At 42.1% G+C, this 16,192-nt stretch overlaps 1 protein-coding gene and 1 long non-coding RNA gene across 3 annotated transcripts in view; one reads left to right on the top strand and one right to left on the bottom strand.

Annotated features, from left to right (window-relative positions):
- Window positions 1-4,677, top strand: part of mrc1a (mannose receptor, C type 1a) — a 245,320-nt gene extending 240,643 nt beyond the window's left edge. Inside the window, exons 28-30 of the mRNA XM_072508574.1 lie at window positions 119-286; window positions 374-409; window positions 3,460-4,677. Coding sequence (XP_072364675.1) covers window positions 119-286; window positions 374-409; window positions 3,460-3,701 — 446 coding nt within the window. The 3' untranslated portion in view covers window positions 3,702-4,677. The remainder of the gene's footprint in view (window positions 1-118; window positions 287-373; window positions 410-3,459) is intronic.
- The window catches only part of LOC140424916 (uncharacterized), a 49,711-nt gene that overhangs the window by 17,238 nt on the left and 16,281 nt on the right, over window positions 1-16,192 (bottom strand). The gene's annotated exons all lie outside the window — the stretch shown is intronic.

The following is a 16,192-nucleotide window of genomic DNA, read 5'->3' as shown; positions in this document are numbered from 1 at the left end:
AAAAGGAGTTATATAAATGCAAATTATTGCATTTTTCTGCTAAATTTAAATGGCATCTACACAGCATAAAAAAGTCCGGACATTCGATTGACTATTACTATTTGGTCTCTCATTTTAGGGGCATGGTTATGGCTGGATAACAACGTGGTAGATTTTGTAAAGTGGAATAAAGGAGAACCTTCAAGTCAGAAAAGTGAAAACTGTGTTGAGATTTACTCGCATTCTGGTTACTGGAACAATGCTCCATGTACAGCCTATAAAGCATTCATTTGCAAAATGGCAAAAAGTAAGTTAAATGGTATTGTCCTTTCCCAGACCAAAGATTCCTTAATGCAGGGTTGTCTGAAAATTAACCAATATTTCTTCTTTACAGTTGTTGAACTCACTGAGGCACCTTCACGGCTGGAAGGTAAGAACTATTTGCAGCAAATTAATTATTGCTACCCTTGCTTTCTAAATTTCTCTTCACTCTGATAAGCTCCTTGATGTTCCACAGCAACCTACTGCTGGGAAAGTAGGATGGATGAAGTTAGAGACTTCTTTATGATCATTATGAAGAACATAAGAACTCGGAGCAGGAGTAGGCCATCTGGCCCCTAGAGCGTGCTCCACAATTCAATGAGATCATGGCTGATCTTTTGTGGACTCAGCTCCATTTTCCCGCCCGAACACTATAACCCTTTATTCCTTTACTCTTCAAAAAGCTATCTTTATCTTGAAAGGAGCCTCAATTGTTTCACTGGGCAGGGAATGCCATAGATTCACAACCCTTTTGGGTGGAGAAGTTCTTCCTAAGCTCAGTCATAAATCTACTTCCCCTTATTTTGTGGCTATGCCCCCTCGTTCTTCATTCACCCGCCAGTGGAAACAACCTCCCGCATCTATTCTATTTATTCCCTTCATAATTTTATATGTTTCTATAAGATCCCACCGCATCCTTCTAAATTCCAACGAGTACAATCCCAGTCGACTCAACCTCTCCTCGTAATCCAACCCCCTCAACTCTTGGATTAACCTAGTGAATCTCCTCTGCACACCCTCCAACACCAGTATGTCCTTTCTCAGGTAAGGGTATGTTGGCCTTGTATCTAACAATCCGTGGAAATCTCCTTGGGGACGAATTGGCACCGAACATTGCTAATTTTAGTGCCACTGAGCAGGGTCATTTGCAGTGTACCTCATTGCTCAGATCCCAGTCTCAGCTGCTTTGATCACGAAAGCATCTCCCAATATAAGGAACGGAATATCAAATGGAAAGTCACATGGTTGGCCAGGTGGTGGCCTTGAAATAGACCTTATTCACACACACTTGGCAGCAAAAATGTCATGTCACATGGACAAAGGGCTAAAATAACAAATAACATGGGGAAGTCACCAAAATTGTGCTATCAAAATTTCAAAAGCAGAAAATGAAAAAGAAACAAACCCTGTGAACAATGATAAATGAGTGATGAGCAGGAATTAAACTCTTACCATTTGGTAACAGCGTGAGGTATGGGGCAATAAACTGTTGTTCTTTTAAAACTTGGATGTTTCTGTCTCCTTTAGCTCTTTGTCAATGAATAAAAGGTTATAGTAATGTTAAATTCTTCATCAGTGAGCAGATTATTGCTGAAGTACAGCTTTATAGCACTGCCAACGATGCAGTCCATCAATTTGCTAATGTTTGAGAGTGGACCGATAAGGTGACAATTAGCAGGATTTGATCTGTCCTGTTTTGTGTGGATAGGATGTGCCCGGGTACGATGTGCCCGGGTACATGCTTCACATTGTCAGAGGTGCAGTGCTGTAATGTCTTCACTCAGGGTGTCGTTGGGTCCACAACCTTTGCTGCATCCACCATCTTCAGCCATTTCCTAATATCACCTGGAGCAAGTTGAATTGTCGAAGACTGGCATCTGTGAGGAGGCCGATGGTTGTAAATGCTTCAGCCTTTTCTTTCGCATTGATCCATTAGGCTCCCCAATCATTGAGGATGGGGTTATCCAACTCCTGTTAGTTATTTAGTTGTCCATCACCATTCAGCTGAGGAAGGAAGGTAGGTGATAATCAGCTGGAGGTTTCCTTGCGCATGTTTGACCCGATGTTCTCGGCCTCCATGTTGGCCAGGGTCAATGTTGAAGACTTCGAAGACCATTCCCTCCTGAACTGTACGACAACGTCATGTGGAGTCTTTCTTCCCAGTGGGACAGGACAGACCTCGGGTTGGTGATGGTGGTGTCTGTGACATTATGTAAGATATAATTCAGTAAGCATGACTATGTCAGGCTGTTACTCGACTAGTCTGTGGAACTGCTGTCCCAATTTTGACTCAAGTCTCCAGCTGTTAATGAAGAGGATTGACTAAACAGGCCGTGCCTTTGGCGTTTCCAGCCTTTTAAGTCAATGCCAGGTGGTCCATGCAATTTTATTCTCTTAAATGAGGAGACCAAGTGTAAAGTATTCAGGTTTTCTGACAATACAAAACTAAGTATAAAATTAAATTCTTAGGAGGGCACAACATGGGCGCAAGCAGATGCAGATGTGTTAAAAATAAGATTATAGATAAAGACTGGATCCAGATTGAGTCTAATGTAGAAAGTGTGAAATTACCCACTTTGCGAGGAAGAATGAAAGAGCAGAACATTTAAAAATGATAAACTGTTGGAGTATAGCAGGCAAATGTGATATGTTAGACTTTATTTTAAGGGTGTTGGAATATGCCAGAAAGGAAGTTTTGCTGCAATGATATAGAGGATTTGTGAGACCTCACCTGGAGTTCTGTATGCAGTTTTAGTTACTTACCCAAGGATGGATATAGTTGCCAAGATGTGCAATGAATGTTCATTCGATTGATTCCAGCAACAACAGGGCTATTCTATGAGGATTGGTAGACACTGAGCATGACAGGGCGGATGCCGGGAGGTTGATTCCTCTGGCTGCAGCACCTGGAACTGATCATACTCTTAAGATAAAGACTGTGAGATGAGAAACTTCTTTCAGTGGGCCATAAATCTTTGGAATTCTGTAGCTTAGAGGGCTGAGGGTTCTGAGTCACTGAATATATTGAAAACTGAGTTGAATCAAGGGATACTGGGATCGGGCAGGAAATTGGGAGATCATGTAAAAGTTCAGTTTTGATCTTGCTGAATGGCAGAGCAGACTTCAGAGGCAATGTGGTGCACTTTGTTCGTTCCTCCACAGTTGCTGCCTATCCCGACGAGTAGTTCCCACATTTTATAGCTGACACAGGCAGGGCTGGCAAAATGGCCTCCTCTTGCAGATTATTGGCCGGAGTTTTACAGCCCCGCCTGCCACCGGGATCATCGAGTCCCGCTGAAAGTCAATGGATTTTTGCTGGCCTGCTGCCTCCCCCCCACAGCCGGCCCCAGCCACAGCAAGGCCAGAAAGCCCTGGCCATTATCTTTGTGACATTGATTTAGAAAGTTCATTGTGGGTTTTTGGTTCTTCTTTTTTCAGTTTTGCAGCCGAAAGAGACCCCATCGCACAGCATGACAGGGATTGTGGTGGCGCTGGTTATTGTCATTGCTGCAGGTGCACTTCTTGCCGGCTACCTCATTCTAAAGCGCAGGAGGAAGACAACAGACCTGGACACAAATTTTGACAACACTCTTTATTTTAACAGAGCGACCACAGCTGCACCATGTGATATGAAATCTCTTGTGCCAAACATAGAACAAAATGAACATGCTATAATGTAATTTGTGAAAAAGGTGTTTAAAATAGTTTGATCTACTCTGAACTGTATGCAGTTAGACTGAAATTCAGCTTTAGCGACATGAGTATTTGGCTAAAGCATGCTTTTGCTGCAATGTTTTGCACTGAACTCTATAATTATTCTGTGTTACTGTCTTTTTATAAAATATATATATATATTGATTACTTTTGTTTTTATTCATGGCTTATCTTCCTGGTATAAGCTTTTAGAATTATTATGTTTAGTACTTTATTATTTTTACTATCACAATTATTATACTTCATTTCTTGTGTAAATATGAAAGAGGTGACACCTTGAGGTGTCATGAGAAGGAAAACACTGGTATTGATTCATTAGCTGCTTTTACAACTGCTCAAGTGCTTATTGTAATTATCCGGTTAAGGGTTCCAGTGAGGAAAACATGCAAAAAGCACATCTTATAAGAAGCATAAGCAAAAACCATAACATCATATAAAAAAGCTTTACAAAGTCCACTGTCATCAGGTTATTTAGTTTTAAAATCAAACATGCAAGTTTGGAACAGATAAATAATACCTCGTGAATTTGAAAAAAAACCCAACAAATTGCATTCTTCAACCAATTTTGGGTCGTTATTAATAAGTGACATATGACCTAGCTTAATCAGTTAATTTATAGTGTACAGACTGGTGAACAGTTTTTATATTGTTCCCCATCTAAGTTTATTGCAAGAGTAAGCAGCCATTTTCTGTATTGTGGGGAGCTGAGTGCAAAGCCATCAGAAACTTGAATGTACCATTAATAAACAATGAAATGTGAAAAAAGAAAATCATATTCTAACACAAACCATCATTATTTTTTCCTGAATATATGAATTGGTGTGGTTTTTTTAATGTCAACTGTGTTGCAGAATTTCTGGCACGATGAAATTAATAAGGAATGAATTGTATCCAGATTGCTTTAATTACAAGTAAGGCACTTAATAAAATATGTTACCTGTAGACAGCACGGGTGCGTAAAACTTCTTTCATGGTATTACTTTTACTTCAGGAATCATGCAATCTGTTCATGAGTATATGCCTCGGAAACCGGCAGTTTACTGTTAAGAAGCTAAGCAGCTGGCATTATATGATGGATTCATTTTGTTCAGAAAGACAGACTGTGAAACTGTACAGAATAATCATAGAATCTTTACAGTGCAGAAGGACATTCGTCCCATTGAGTCTGCAGCGATGCTCCGAAAGAGCACCCACCCAGATCCACTCCCCCATTCACCCCACCCCATCCTCGTAACCTAACCTAAAAGTTTTCTGTAATTCATGATTTTCATAGGTTTGAATGAAATAATTAAATTGCTGCGTGATGAAATTCTAGCTATTCTAAAGACTAATGATCAAAACATCACATGGTTCAAATTAAAATGCCAACTGGCACAAATATATTTTTTCACTTAAAAGGCATAGTTTTACTGACATTTGGGGACTAAAATAACTAATACAAAAGGAAGCAATCTAATAGTAGATTTAGAAGTAATATGGGCAACACATTGTCTTAGAACTCCTACACCTCAAAATTCCCTACTATACCACCGCCTGGCAGTGATGTGGTGAGGCCATTGTTGTAGCACCAAAGGGAGCATCCGGTCAGTTAGAGGGGAGGAGCAGCTGAAGATCGTAACTATGACTTCCTTGTAAGCAGGTCGATGGAGCAAAAGCAGATTGTTACATGGCCCTCTTCCTTCATTGGGGGAATCCAAGGTTATCCCAAATTTCTTGGGCTATCTCCATCTTCCCCAGCCAGCCCGAGGAATGTCTGCCAACCCCGCCCATTGCCATTTACATGGAGTGGATGGGAAGGCTAACAATAGTCCTGGCAAAGGAAGTCCTGATGCCAGGTGGGATAGTGGGGAAGATGTTTTCACAACATGTCAGAGGAACTGGCCACCTGTGTAACTCGATCAGAATTGTTACCAGAACCGAGCCATGCTAACTCAGCCCTGGCCTAATTTTTCACAGACACAGAGCAAACTGAGCTTGGCAGTGGCTCTATGGTACAATAGACAATTGAGGGTTGTACATATGATTTATAAATAAATAGACAAGTGGAAGTGACTTATTTTTTGATTAACTTTTAGACAACAGCTCTTGCTATGAAGAATAAAGATAAGGAGCAAATGTTTGTTTTAATGTACTAAGTTAAACCTGAAGTACTCCCTGCTTAGTAAACTAGTTCTAGCATGTACAGTTCTTGTCTTGACTAATATATCTCATCAATTATTCCTATCATGCTGTGTGGTTTCAGGGAGCAGGCAGGCAGTAACGAGGTCAACCAACAAATTTTAAAGTCCCTGTCCCCAGACTGCAAACTCACTGGCAGTGTCCTTAACAACTTTGTCACTGATCTCTGTCACTTGAGATTTCCCTAGTGTCCATTTGGATGAATCTTCTGCTGCTGCTTCAGACATGAGCTCATTCCTTTTTACCAGTTTTTCTTTCTACAATTTTCATTTCTTTTCTCTTTATTCTTTCTGGATCTTTCTTCCCTGCCTCTGTTCATTGGTCCCCATTCGAGTACCCCGCCTTCCCAAATCCTTAGCCCCACGTTTCAGCACTCCTTGGCCTTTCTACTTTCCCACCACCATCTAGATTTAACTGGATCTTAAAGACAAACCTACCGCTTCCCTTGGTGGCTCTCGTGATGTCTTCTGAAGGGTCCATCAAGGCACTGACTGCTGTCTCCTGACGAGCAGCGACCTCAACTGCATTATCCTGCTCGCTTGCCACCCAGTGCACCTGCTGCGAGCTTATTTTGTCAGTCCTCTTCCCATCCAACACATCCCTTCTGGTGCTGACCCTGTGGACTCTGCCAATACATTATCCCTCACCACCTTCTACACATCGCGCTCAAGAACAGCCTTCCATCCTTTCAGACTACATCAAGATCATGGCATTGGCAGAAAATTGGCTGATGGGTGAAGATATCTGCCCTCTGAAATGAAGCCTCCCTGCCTGGCTAGATCTTCCAGCACTTGGTCTCCCCGGACCATTTGCAATAGAGGTGTGGCTCACAGTACCAAAACATGCACAGTGGCTCTCAACTATTCTAACCTTTCCCTCTTTTGTAAACCACACCTTATTCCTCTCCTTCAGCTCTCATTTAAGATGCATGTTCACCCTTAAATATTTTTTTGCCAGTTTCACTACTTTCTCACTCAGCCCCTGCACCAGGTAAATTCTCATCCTCAGGTGATTACAATCTCCATCTCAATTCACCATGCTATGTTTCCTCTGATCCTCCCTAAATCTCCCTCTAATTATAAGCTCCCCAGGCTTTATTCTCTTTACCTTGTCATCTCACACATGGCCTCAATATTCCTTCCGTGTCAATCATAGGGAAGGCCATCTCTGATGCCTTCCTCCACCCATGTCCATCTTCATTCTTCCAGCTGCAGTGATATAATGTTGTAATTCACTGACTAACCACGAGGAGTCTCATTAGTATTGAAGTAAATGTTAGAGTCAGGTGACATCAGACTGACTAAGAACAAAGTACAAAGAAACGTATAGCACAGGAACAGGCCCTTCGGTCCTCCAAACATGCACCGACCATGCTGCCCATCTAAACTAAAATCTTCTACACTTACAGGGTCCGTATCCCTCTATTCCCATCCTATTCACGTATTTGTCAAGAAGCCCCTTAAACGTCACTATCATCGCTGCTTCCACCACCTCCCCGGCAGCGAGTTCCAGGCACCCACTACCATCTGTGTAAAAAACTTGCCTCATACATCTCCTCTAAACCTTGCCCCTCGCACCTTAAACCTATGCCCCCTAGTAATTTACCCCGCTACCCTGGGAAAAAGCCTCTGACTAGGGAGCTGGGAGAGAGGTTGCTTGTGCATGTTCATACTATTATTCATCTATGTTTTGTATATCTTTGACCCACAGTTAATGTTAATAAATTGTTTATAGCTTTGGCAGCAAGGGCAGCACAGTAGCACAGTGGGTAGCACTGTTGCCTCACAGCGCCACGATGCCAGGTTGGAGTCCCGGCTTGGGTCAATGTCTGTGTGGAGACTGCACGTTCTCCAACCAAGTGGCTTTCCTCCCGGTGCTCCGGCTTCCTCCCACATGTCCCGAAAGACGTGCTGGTAGGTGAATTGGACATTCTGAACTCTCCCTCAGTGTACCCTAATAGACGCAGGAATGTGATGACTAGGGGCTTTTCACAGTAACTTCTTTACAGTGTAAAGGTAAGTCTACTTGTGACAATAAAGATTACTAAATTATTATTAAGTGTTCTTGTAACATAAATCAGGCCATCCGACAAGAACATTACACCAACCCTACATCCATTCTTGACAACCCTGGAAAAGAATGATCGCTCAATTTACTTACAACTGTACTCTCAAAGTCTTAACGGTCTAGCCTTCAAACCTCAATTCACCACAACATTTCTACCAATCTGCTCAATCACACCTTCACTTTCATCTTTGATGCCATATTCCTCAATAATATCATTACTCTGTCTCTCACCCTCTCTCATCTAGCCGTTTTGCTTCATATGGCCCTTATCTCCACCCATTTCAACACAAGGTACACAGACTTGAATGGATATGGTAGACACCTGATCACGGTCATATCTGGCCGGACCATGGAAAGTATTATTGTGCCCTGCTCTCATCTGCTAAAACCGCTAGCTATTCTAGGATTATCCTGGTATACACAGATTGGGCTATTTGGATCCCCAGGTAGCGGAATTTGGTTTGGGCTTGGTTGAATGATAGTTCCTCCAACTCTGTCCCTCTCCCTTGAGGGTTCACTGGGAAGATTTCACTCTTGTTTGGGTTGTGTTCGTAGCCCAAGCAGGCTCCAAATTTTAGAAGCTTCATGATGCCTTTCATGCTGACCTGGGAATTACAGCAGCAGGGACAGTGGGCCTTGTGCGCTGTGCAGCTGGAAGTATTTAGAGCTGGTGGAGTTTGTCCTTGCGCTCACCATGGGAGAGCTGTACAGTAGTTTCGCCCAAGTCCAAACTGCTCCAGTGCCTCCTAGGTACTTCCACTGTCGAAGGCCTTTTCTACATCGAGAGAGATGATCACTTCTGGTGTTCTCTCCCCAGATGGGGCTATTACCACGTTCAACAGGTGCCTGGTCGATGTTAGCTGCCTTTCCGGTCCTCCACAACCACCTCTGGCACGTAGCTCTCCAGCCGCTTAGCCAGAGTTTTTTGCCAGGATTTTTGTATCTACATTATGTAGCGAGATGGGCTTGTAGGAGCTGCACCTCGGATCTTTGTCCTTTTTGGATATCAGTGATATTGTGGTTTGTGGTAGTGTTGGTGGAAGGGAACCCCTAACCAGCGAGTCTGCAATTATTTCCCGCAAATGTGGGGCCAGTGTTGTTGCAAATCTTTTGTAAAGTCCACCGAGAATTCATCTGGCCCTGGCTTTCCCTACCTGCATGGAGTTGATACACTCCATGACCTCGCAGTTCTAATGGTGCTTCCAGGCCCCATCTTCTATCTTCTCCCACAACTGGGTTGTCCAGTTCGTCAAGGAACTGCTTCATCCCCGAATCCCCTTCTGTGGAGGGCAGGGGGCTCAGTGGTGTGCACACGGCAGTAGAACACTAGAAGGTCTCCAAGGCCGAGTTGATCCTTTCTGGCATAGTGACTAGCCTGCTGTTTTCTTTCACCTGTGTTATTTTCCTCGTGGCTGCCTGCTACCTCAACTGCCACCATGTTCACAAAAGGTCCCTGGTGTCTGGCGGAGCTGGTTGACTGCTTTCCTTGTGGAGAGCAGGTCAAAGTCCATTTGTAGCTGTTTCCTCTCCACTAGTAGCTCTCTGGTTGGGGCCACAAGAAAACTGCCGGTCCACCTCCCATATGGAATCGACCAGTTGCTGCCCTCCTCTATCTCTGCACGCTTTATACGCAATAAGTTCTCCTTTAGCACTACTATAGCATCTCCCAGAACGTGGAGGGTGATACCTCCCCATTCTGGTTGTTGGTAGCGTACCCATCTATGGCCTTTTGCAGAATGCATTGTTGGCTAGGAGAGTAGTGTCCAACTTCCATGGGGGGGGACATTGGGCCCGGTCCGTCTCCAACTTCGCATCCATGCAGTGTGGAGCATCAGAGATTGATTGCAGAGTATTCTGTTCCTATTACCTTGGAAGCACTGCTTTTCCCACTAAGAAGTCGATCCAGGTGTAGATCCAGGAGAACTCCTATTCCTCTTGGTGTGACCCTCCATGGGTCCACTGCCCCATGAACTCCAGTTCATGGCAGCACGGTAGCACAGTGGTTAGCATAGTTGCTTCACAGCTCCAGGGTCCCTGGTTCAATTCCCGGCTTGGGTCAATATCTGTGCGGAGTCTGCACATTCTCCCCCGTCTTCTTGGGTTTCCTCCGGGTGCTCCGGTTTCCTCCCACAGTCCAAAGATGTGCAGGTTAGGTGGATTGGCCATGCTAAATTGTCCTCGGTGTCCAAAAAGGTGAGGTGGGTTTACCGGGATAGGTGGAAGGTCTTAAGTAGGGTGCTCTTTCCAAGAGCCGGTGCAGACTTGATGGCCAAATGGCCTCCTTCTGCACTGTAAATTCCATATATTCTATGATATGCCCAGTTTCTTTCCGCATTGCAAGCCATCTTCTTAAACCCATTTCTCTTATCTTCTCTACCCTCAACTTCAAACCAACATGAGGAATTCATGCATTTCCTTGTCACTAAGATTGATACAATTTAACCAGCTGTCTCTGCTCCTTCCTTTCCTCCCCTAATCCACATGGCAAAATGGCCTTTAATGTTTCCCCGATGCTCCAACTCTAAACTTGCATCTTTCTCTAGTTTCTTTCCTCTCTCTCCGGTTATGGGCCAGGGTTTAGAAAACCCCAAAGCATATCATGGAGTTCATCTGACCCACAATTTTTACTAGATTGTGGTAGGGGGGGCACACGGTCCACTCTACAGGTGTGGTACAGCAGAGATTGAAAAGTATTTTTTAAAGCAAAACAATGTTTATTCTATGAACTCAAGTTAACCTTTTGAAAACATACAGTGAACATCTTAGCAACCATCAATTCAAATACAACCCCCAAAGAATACAACAATAAGTAATCTTTAAACTTTCCTTTTAACATTCATATGACATAAAATAAAACTTTTTAACAGAAGCACATCAGGTTTAAATTCACTACTGAGAACAGTTATCACTCTGAATTCACCAAATGATCAAGACATAGTCTTTAGATTGCAGAGATCAAAATTACACCTTCTTTGGCTGGCTTCAGCTCCAACACTAAAACAAAACCAAAAAAACAGACACACCAAAGCTTTTCTCAAAGTGAAACTAAAAAGCAGAGCCAGAGCTCAGCTCCACCCAAACTCTGACATCAGTGCAGTAACTTGAGCAGACAAACATTTCTTAAAGTGACATTGTCATGTCACACCCCCCCCCCCCCAAGAAAACAAAATACACCATCAACTTCAAGATTGTTTCGTTTTTCACCTTTTCACTATCCTTTAAGAAATGCACACAGTAAATATACTTTTTCTTTTCAAAAACCAACACACGCAAACAGGTACAATAATGTAGTCCATTTTTTTGTTCTTCCTCCAATTGGAATCTCTCTCGATTGACAGTCTCTTTGAACAAGGTCTCTGCACGATCCATCCATTTCTCTACACCTCGGCACGTCTCTTTAAAGTCAGATACTTTAGTTCAATCTGATCACAGAGTCCCTTGTAATTCTCCAACACAGGAGCATTGGTTATCACAGCTTTCAGGCAGTCAAATGCCTGTTGAAACTCCGCTGTCCACTGAAATTTTCGACTTTTCTTCGGCACGTCCGTCAGTGGAGCAACCACGCTACAAACATTTGGCACAAATGTTCGATCAAGTCCACTCATACCAAGAAATCGCATTATTTCCCTTCATGTCGAGGGTATTGGAAACTCCCCAATAACTTTTGGTTTCACATCCCATGCGACCATTGGACCCTGTCCGATGGTATGGCCAAGGAAAGTGACTTGGGCTTTTCCAAATTCACTTTTGGCTAGGTTTACCACCAAACCCACCTCCTGAAGTCGATCGAATAACTCCATCAGATGTTTTAAATCTTCTTTCCAAGTCTGGCTGAAAATTACCAGATCGTCGATGTATACCGCACAATTGGGTAATCCTGAAATGATTTTGTTAGTTATCTGTTGAAATGTAGCTTGGGCGTTTTTCATGCCAAATGGCAGAACTTGGATATGGGATATACCATCTGGAGTCACAAAAGCTGAAATCTCCTTCGCCCTTTCGGATAAAGGTACCTGCCAGTAACCTTTAAGTAAATCCAGTTTGGAAATAAAAACTGATTGTCCCACTTTCTCAATGCAATCCTCCAAACGTGGGATAGGATAAGAGCCTGTTCTTGTAACTGCATTAACCTTTCTATAGTCCACACACAACCGTTGGGTACCATCTGGTTTAGGTACCATCACTATGGGTAAGCTCCATTGGCTGCAGCCCACTTCAATTATGCCATTTTTAAGCATACTTTCAATCTCTTTGTTAACCTTTTAAAGGGTTAAGTCTATATGGATGTTGTTTGATTGGAACAGCATTTCCCACATCTACATCATGTATAGCCATTTTAGTACTTCCCACTTTATCTCCACAAACTTGCCCATGTGATATCAATAACTTTTTCAGGTCAATCCGCTTTTCCTCTGGAAGGTAACTTAACAATTTATCCTAATTTTTAAGAACATCCTCATTTTCCAATTTAATTTGAGGTATGTCAAATTCAAAGTCATCTGGATTTGGTTCATCACGGAGTTAGAATCATTAAAACCTCCTCCTTTTCTCTCCTTCCCTTTCAAAGTACCTTATAAGCATATTCACATGACACACTTGGTGAGTTTTCCTTCTATCCAGCGTTCGTACTACATAATTCACCTCACATAATTTCCTTTCTGATAAGGTCCACAAAACCTAGCTTTTAAAGGTTCACCTACCACTGGTAACAATACTAAAACTTTATCTCCACTGGCAAAACTACGAACATTGGATTTCTTGTTCGCTACCCGTTTCATCACATGTTGTGCAACTTTTAAATGTTGTCCACCCAATTCACCTGCTCTATTTAATCATTCCCTAAAATTTGACACGTAATCCAATAATGTAATTTCCGATTTCTTATTCACCAATTTTTCCTGAATCAATTTAAGTGGTCCTCTTACCTCATGACCAAAAATTAGTTCAAAAGGACTGAACTTGGTTGACTCATTAGGTGCATCCCTAATTGCAAACAGTATGAATGGAATTCCTTCGTCCCAATCCTCTGGATAACCTTGACAATAAGCCCTCAACATTATCTTTAATGTCTGATACCACCTTTCTAACACTCCCTGCGATTCTGGGTGGTACGCAGTTGATTTAAATTGTTTTATTCCTATGCTGTCCATAACTTCTTTGAATAACCTTGAGGTAAAATTCGGTCCTTGATCCGATTGTATTTCTGTGGGTAGTCCATATCTAGTAAAGAATTTAAGTAACTTCTCCACAATCTTTTTAGCTGCAATATTACATACTGGAAATGGCCTTTGGAAACCTAGTAGACACATCAATTATCGTCAAAAGATATTGATTCCCACTTTTCGTTTCAGGGAGCGGTCCTATGCAATCAATTAGGACCCTTGTAAAAGGTTCCTCAAATGCTGGAATGGGTGTAAAGGCACAGGTTTTATCACTGCTTGAGATTTCCCTATCACTTGACATGTGTGACATGATTGACAAAATTTAACTACATCTTTATGTAGTCCAGGCCAGTAAAAATGTTTTTGTATTTCAGCTTGAGTTTTCCTTACTCACAAATGACCTCCCATTGGTACCTCATGTGCAACTCGCAACACCTCCTTTCTATAACCTACCGGCAATATTACTTGATGAACTTCTGCCCACTTTTCATCCGCCTGCATATGTAAAGGTCTCCATTTTCCCATCAAGACATCATTTTTACAGTAATAACACTCTGGTATGCACTCAGACTCCTCTTCCGTATATGCTCCCTGATACATCCGTTTTATTTCTACATCTTTCTGTTGTAACTCCGCCAATTTTCCTGAACTAAAAATATCCGCCTCATCCTCCACCTGTTCTTGTTCTTTTTCAACCATCTGATCAAAAATCGTTTCTGATGATTGCACTTCAACTTCACTCTTGATTTCTCCTCTTGTCTTAACCTGTGACTTTGTGACCTTGTTACTACACAATCCGGGAAAATCCCAGGATATTCGTCCTACAACACTTCAGTTGTCTGATTTTCCACTGGCTTATCAACCACCATAGGCATCACTCCCACCTGCGATCCAGCTATATCATTACCCAAGATAAACTGTATTCCTGGACAAGATAGTTTCTCCATTACTCCGACTACCACTTCACCACTCTTCACTGGACTTTCTAACCTTACCTTATATAATGGAACACTACTCCTCTCACCCTGAATTCCACATATTACCACCTTTTCTGGCAATATTGTTCCCAAACTACATAACTCCTCATCTCTTACCATTAAAGATTGACTAGCTCCTGTAGTTCTTAAAATTGTGACTTCTTTACTGCTCCTCCTGATACACATGAGTAAACTTTACCCACACAAGTATATTCTTTAAAGACATCTGGCACCTTCTTATCAATCACCTCTTGATCAGGCTATACAATCTTTTGCACCTCCTTCACTTCATTTGGGCTTTCCTTTCCCACTTTAACAAACTCCACTGTCTTATCCTGTTTTACCACATCAGCCTTCCTAGTGCTTTTCTTCAACCACCAACACTGTGCACTGACTTTACATGGCCTAGTTTATTACAGTGAACACATTTGAAACTTTTCATTTCTTTTCCACCCTCCTGGATTTCTTTTTTAATCTGAGGTACAGTCTCCGTATTATCTCCCATCAGATCACCATTGCCTCTGCTACTTGAGTATTTCCCATGTCCCCAGTTTCTATCCCTCACAGGCTGAAACTGATGTCGGAAACCAAGCTTTGATTTATGAACTAATTCATAATCATCTGCCATTTCTGCTGCCAATCTCGCAGTTTTCACCCTCTGCTCTTCCACATGCGTTCCCACTACATCAGGAATTGAATTTTTAAACTCCTCCAAAAGTATAATTTCTCTGAGAGCTTCATACGTTTGGTCTGTTTTCAAAGCCCTTATCCACCTATCAAAATTACTCTGTTTGATCCTTTCAAACTCCATGTATGTTTGACCAAATTCTTTCCTTAAATTTCTAAACCTTTGTCTGTAGGCTTCAGTCACTAGTTCATATGCACCTAAGATGGATTTTTCCACCTCCTCATACAATCCAGATACCTCCTCCAGTAGTAATGCAAACACTTCACTACCTACCAGGTTTGTTTGAATCAGTAATACCCACATGTCCTGTGGTCATTTCATTTGTTTGGTCACCTTCTCAAATGAAATGAAAAAGGCTTCTACCTCATTCTCGTCAAACCTTGGCAATGCTTGGACATATTTAATTAGATCCCCACCAAGTTTTTGACTATGACGCTTTTTCTCACTAGCCTCAGCACTATCCTCAAACTGTATGTTTCCCACAAAATCTGCCAATCCTAACTGACTGTCATGTTTCATGGCCAATTTCCGAAGTTCAAATTCTCTCTCTCTTTCTTTTTCCTCTCTCTCTCTTTCTTTTTGCCATTTCCAATGAGTCAAACTGTATCTCAGGCAATTTTAAGTGCTTAGCCACCACCATAATTACCTCATCTTTTCACATTTTGTCAGGTAATGTTAACTGCAATGTTTTTGCCAAATCTAACAGTCTGCTTCTAGTCTCTGTCTGTAAGGTACTGCGCGTGACCATCTCTATCCCCCAAAACTTCAGAGCCTCTGAAAGAGCCATTGTCCACAACACACTCCCTACGTAAACTGAAATACCACACCTGAAAAGCGACCACAATATGCTCACCCCTCACTGTCTTTAAGTTCACTAAGCCAATCCAATAGATAGACTTTTATCCTGGACGAGCCCCCAATTTGTTATGGGCCAGGGTTTAGAGAACCCCAAAGTGTATCATGGAGTTCACCTGACCCACAACTTTTACTAGATTATGGTATGGGGAGGACAACGCCCACTCTACAGGTGTGGTACAGCAGAGATCGAAAAGTATTTTTTAAAGCAAAACAATGTTTATTCTATGAACTCAAGTTAACCTTTTTAAAACATACAGTGAACATCTTAGCAACCATCAATTCAAATACAACCCCCAGATAATACAACACTAAGTAATCCTTAAACTTTTCTTTTCACATCAATATGACTTCAACAAAAAACTTTTAACAGAAGCACATCAGGTTTAAATTCACTACGGAGAACAGTTATCACTCTGAATTCACAAAATGATCAAGAGATAGTCTTTAGATTGCAGCGAGTTCAAAATTACACCTTCTTTGGCTGGCTTCAGCTCCAAAATGAAAATGAAACCAAAAAAACACTGACA

Source organism: Scyliorhinus torazame, chromosome 6 (genome assembly GCF_047496885.1).
Source record: "Scyliorhinus torazame isolate Kashiwa2021f chromosome 6, sScyTor2.1, whole genome shotgun sequence".
NCBI classification, from domain to species: Eukaryota; Metazoa; Chordata; class Chondrichthyes; order Carcharhiniformes; family Scyliorhinidae; genus Scyliorhinus; species Scyliorhinus torazame.
Note: the sequence above shows the minus strand (reverse complement) of the source record. Positions and strands in the feature narration are given on the sequence as shown.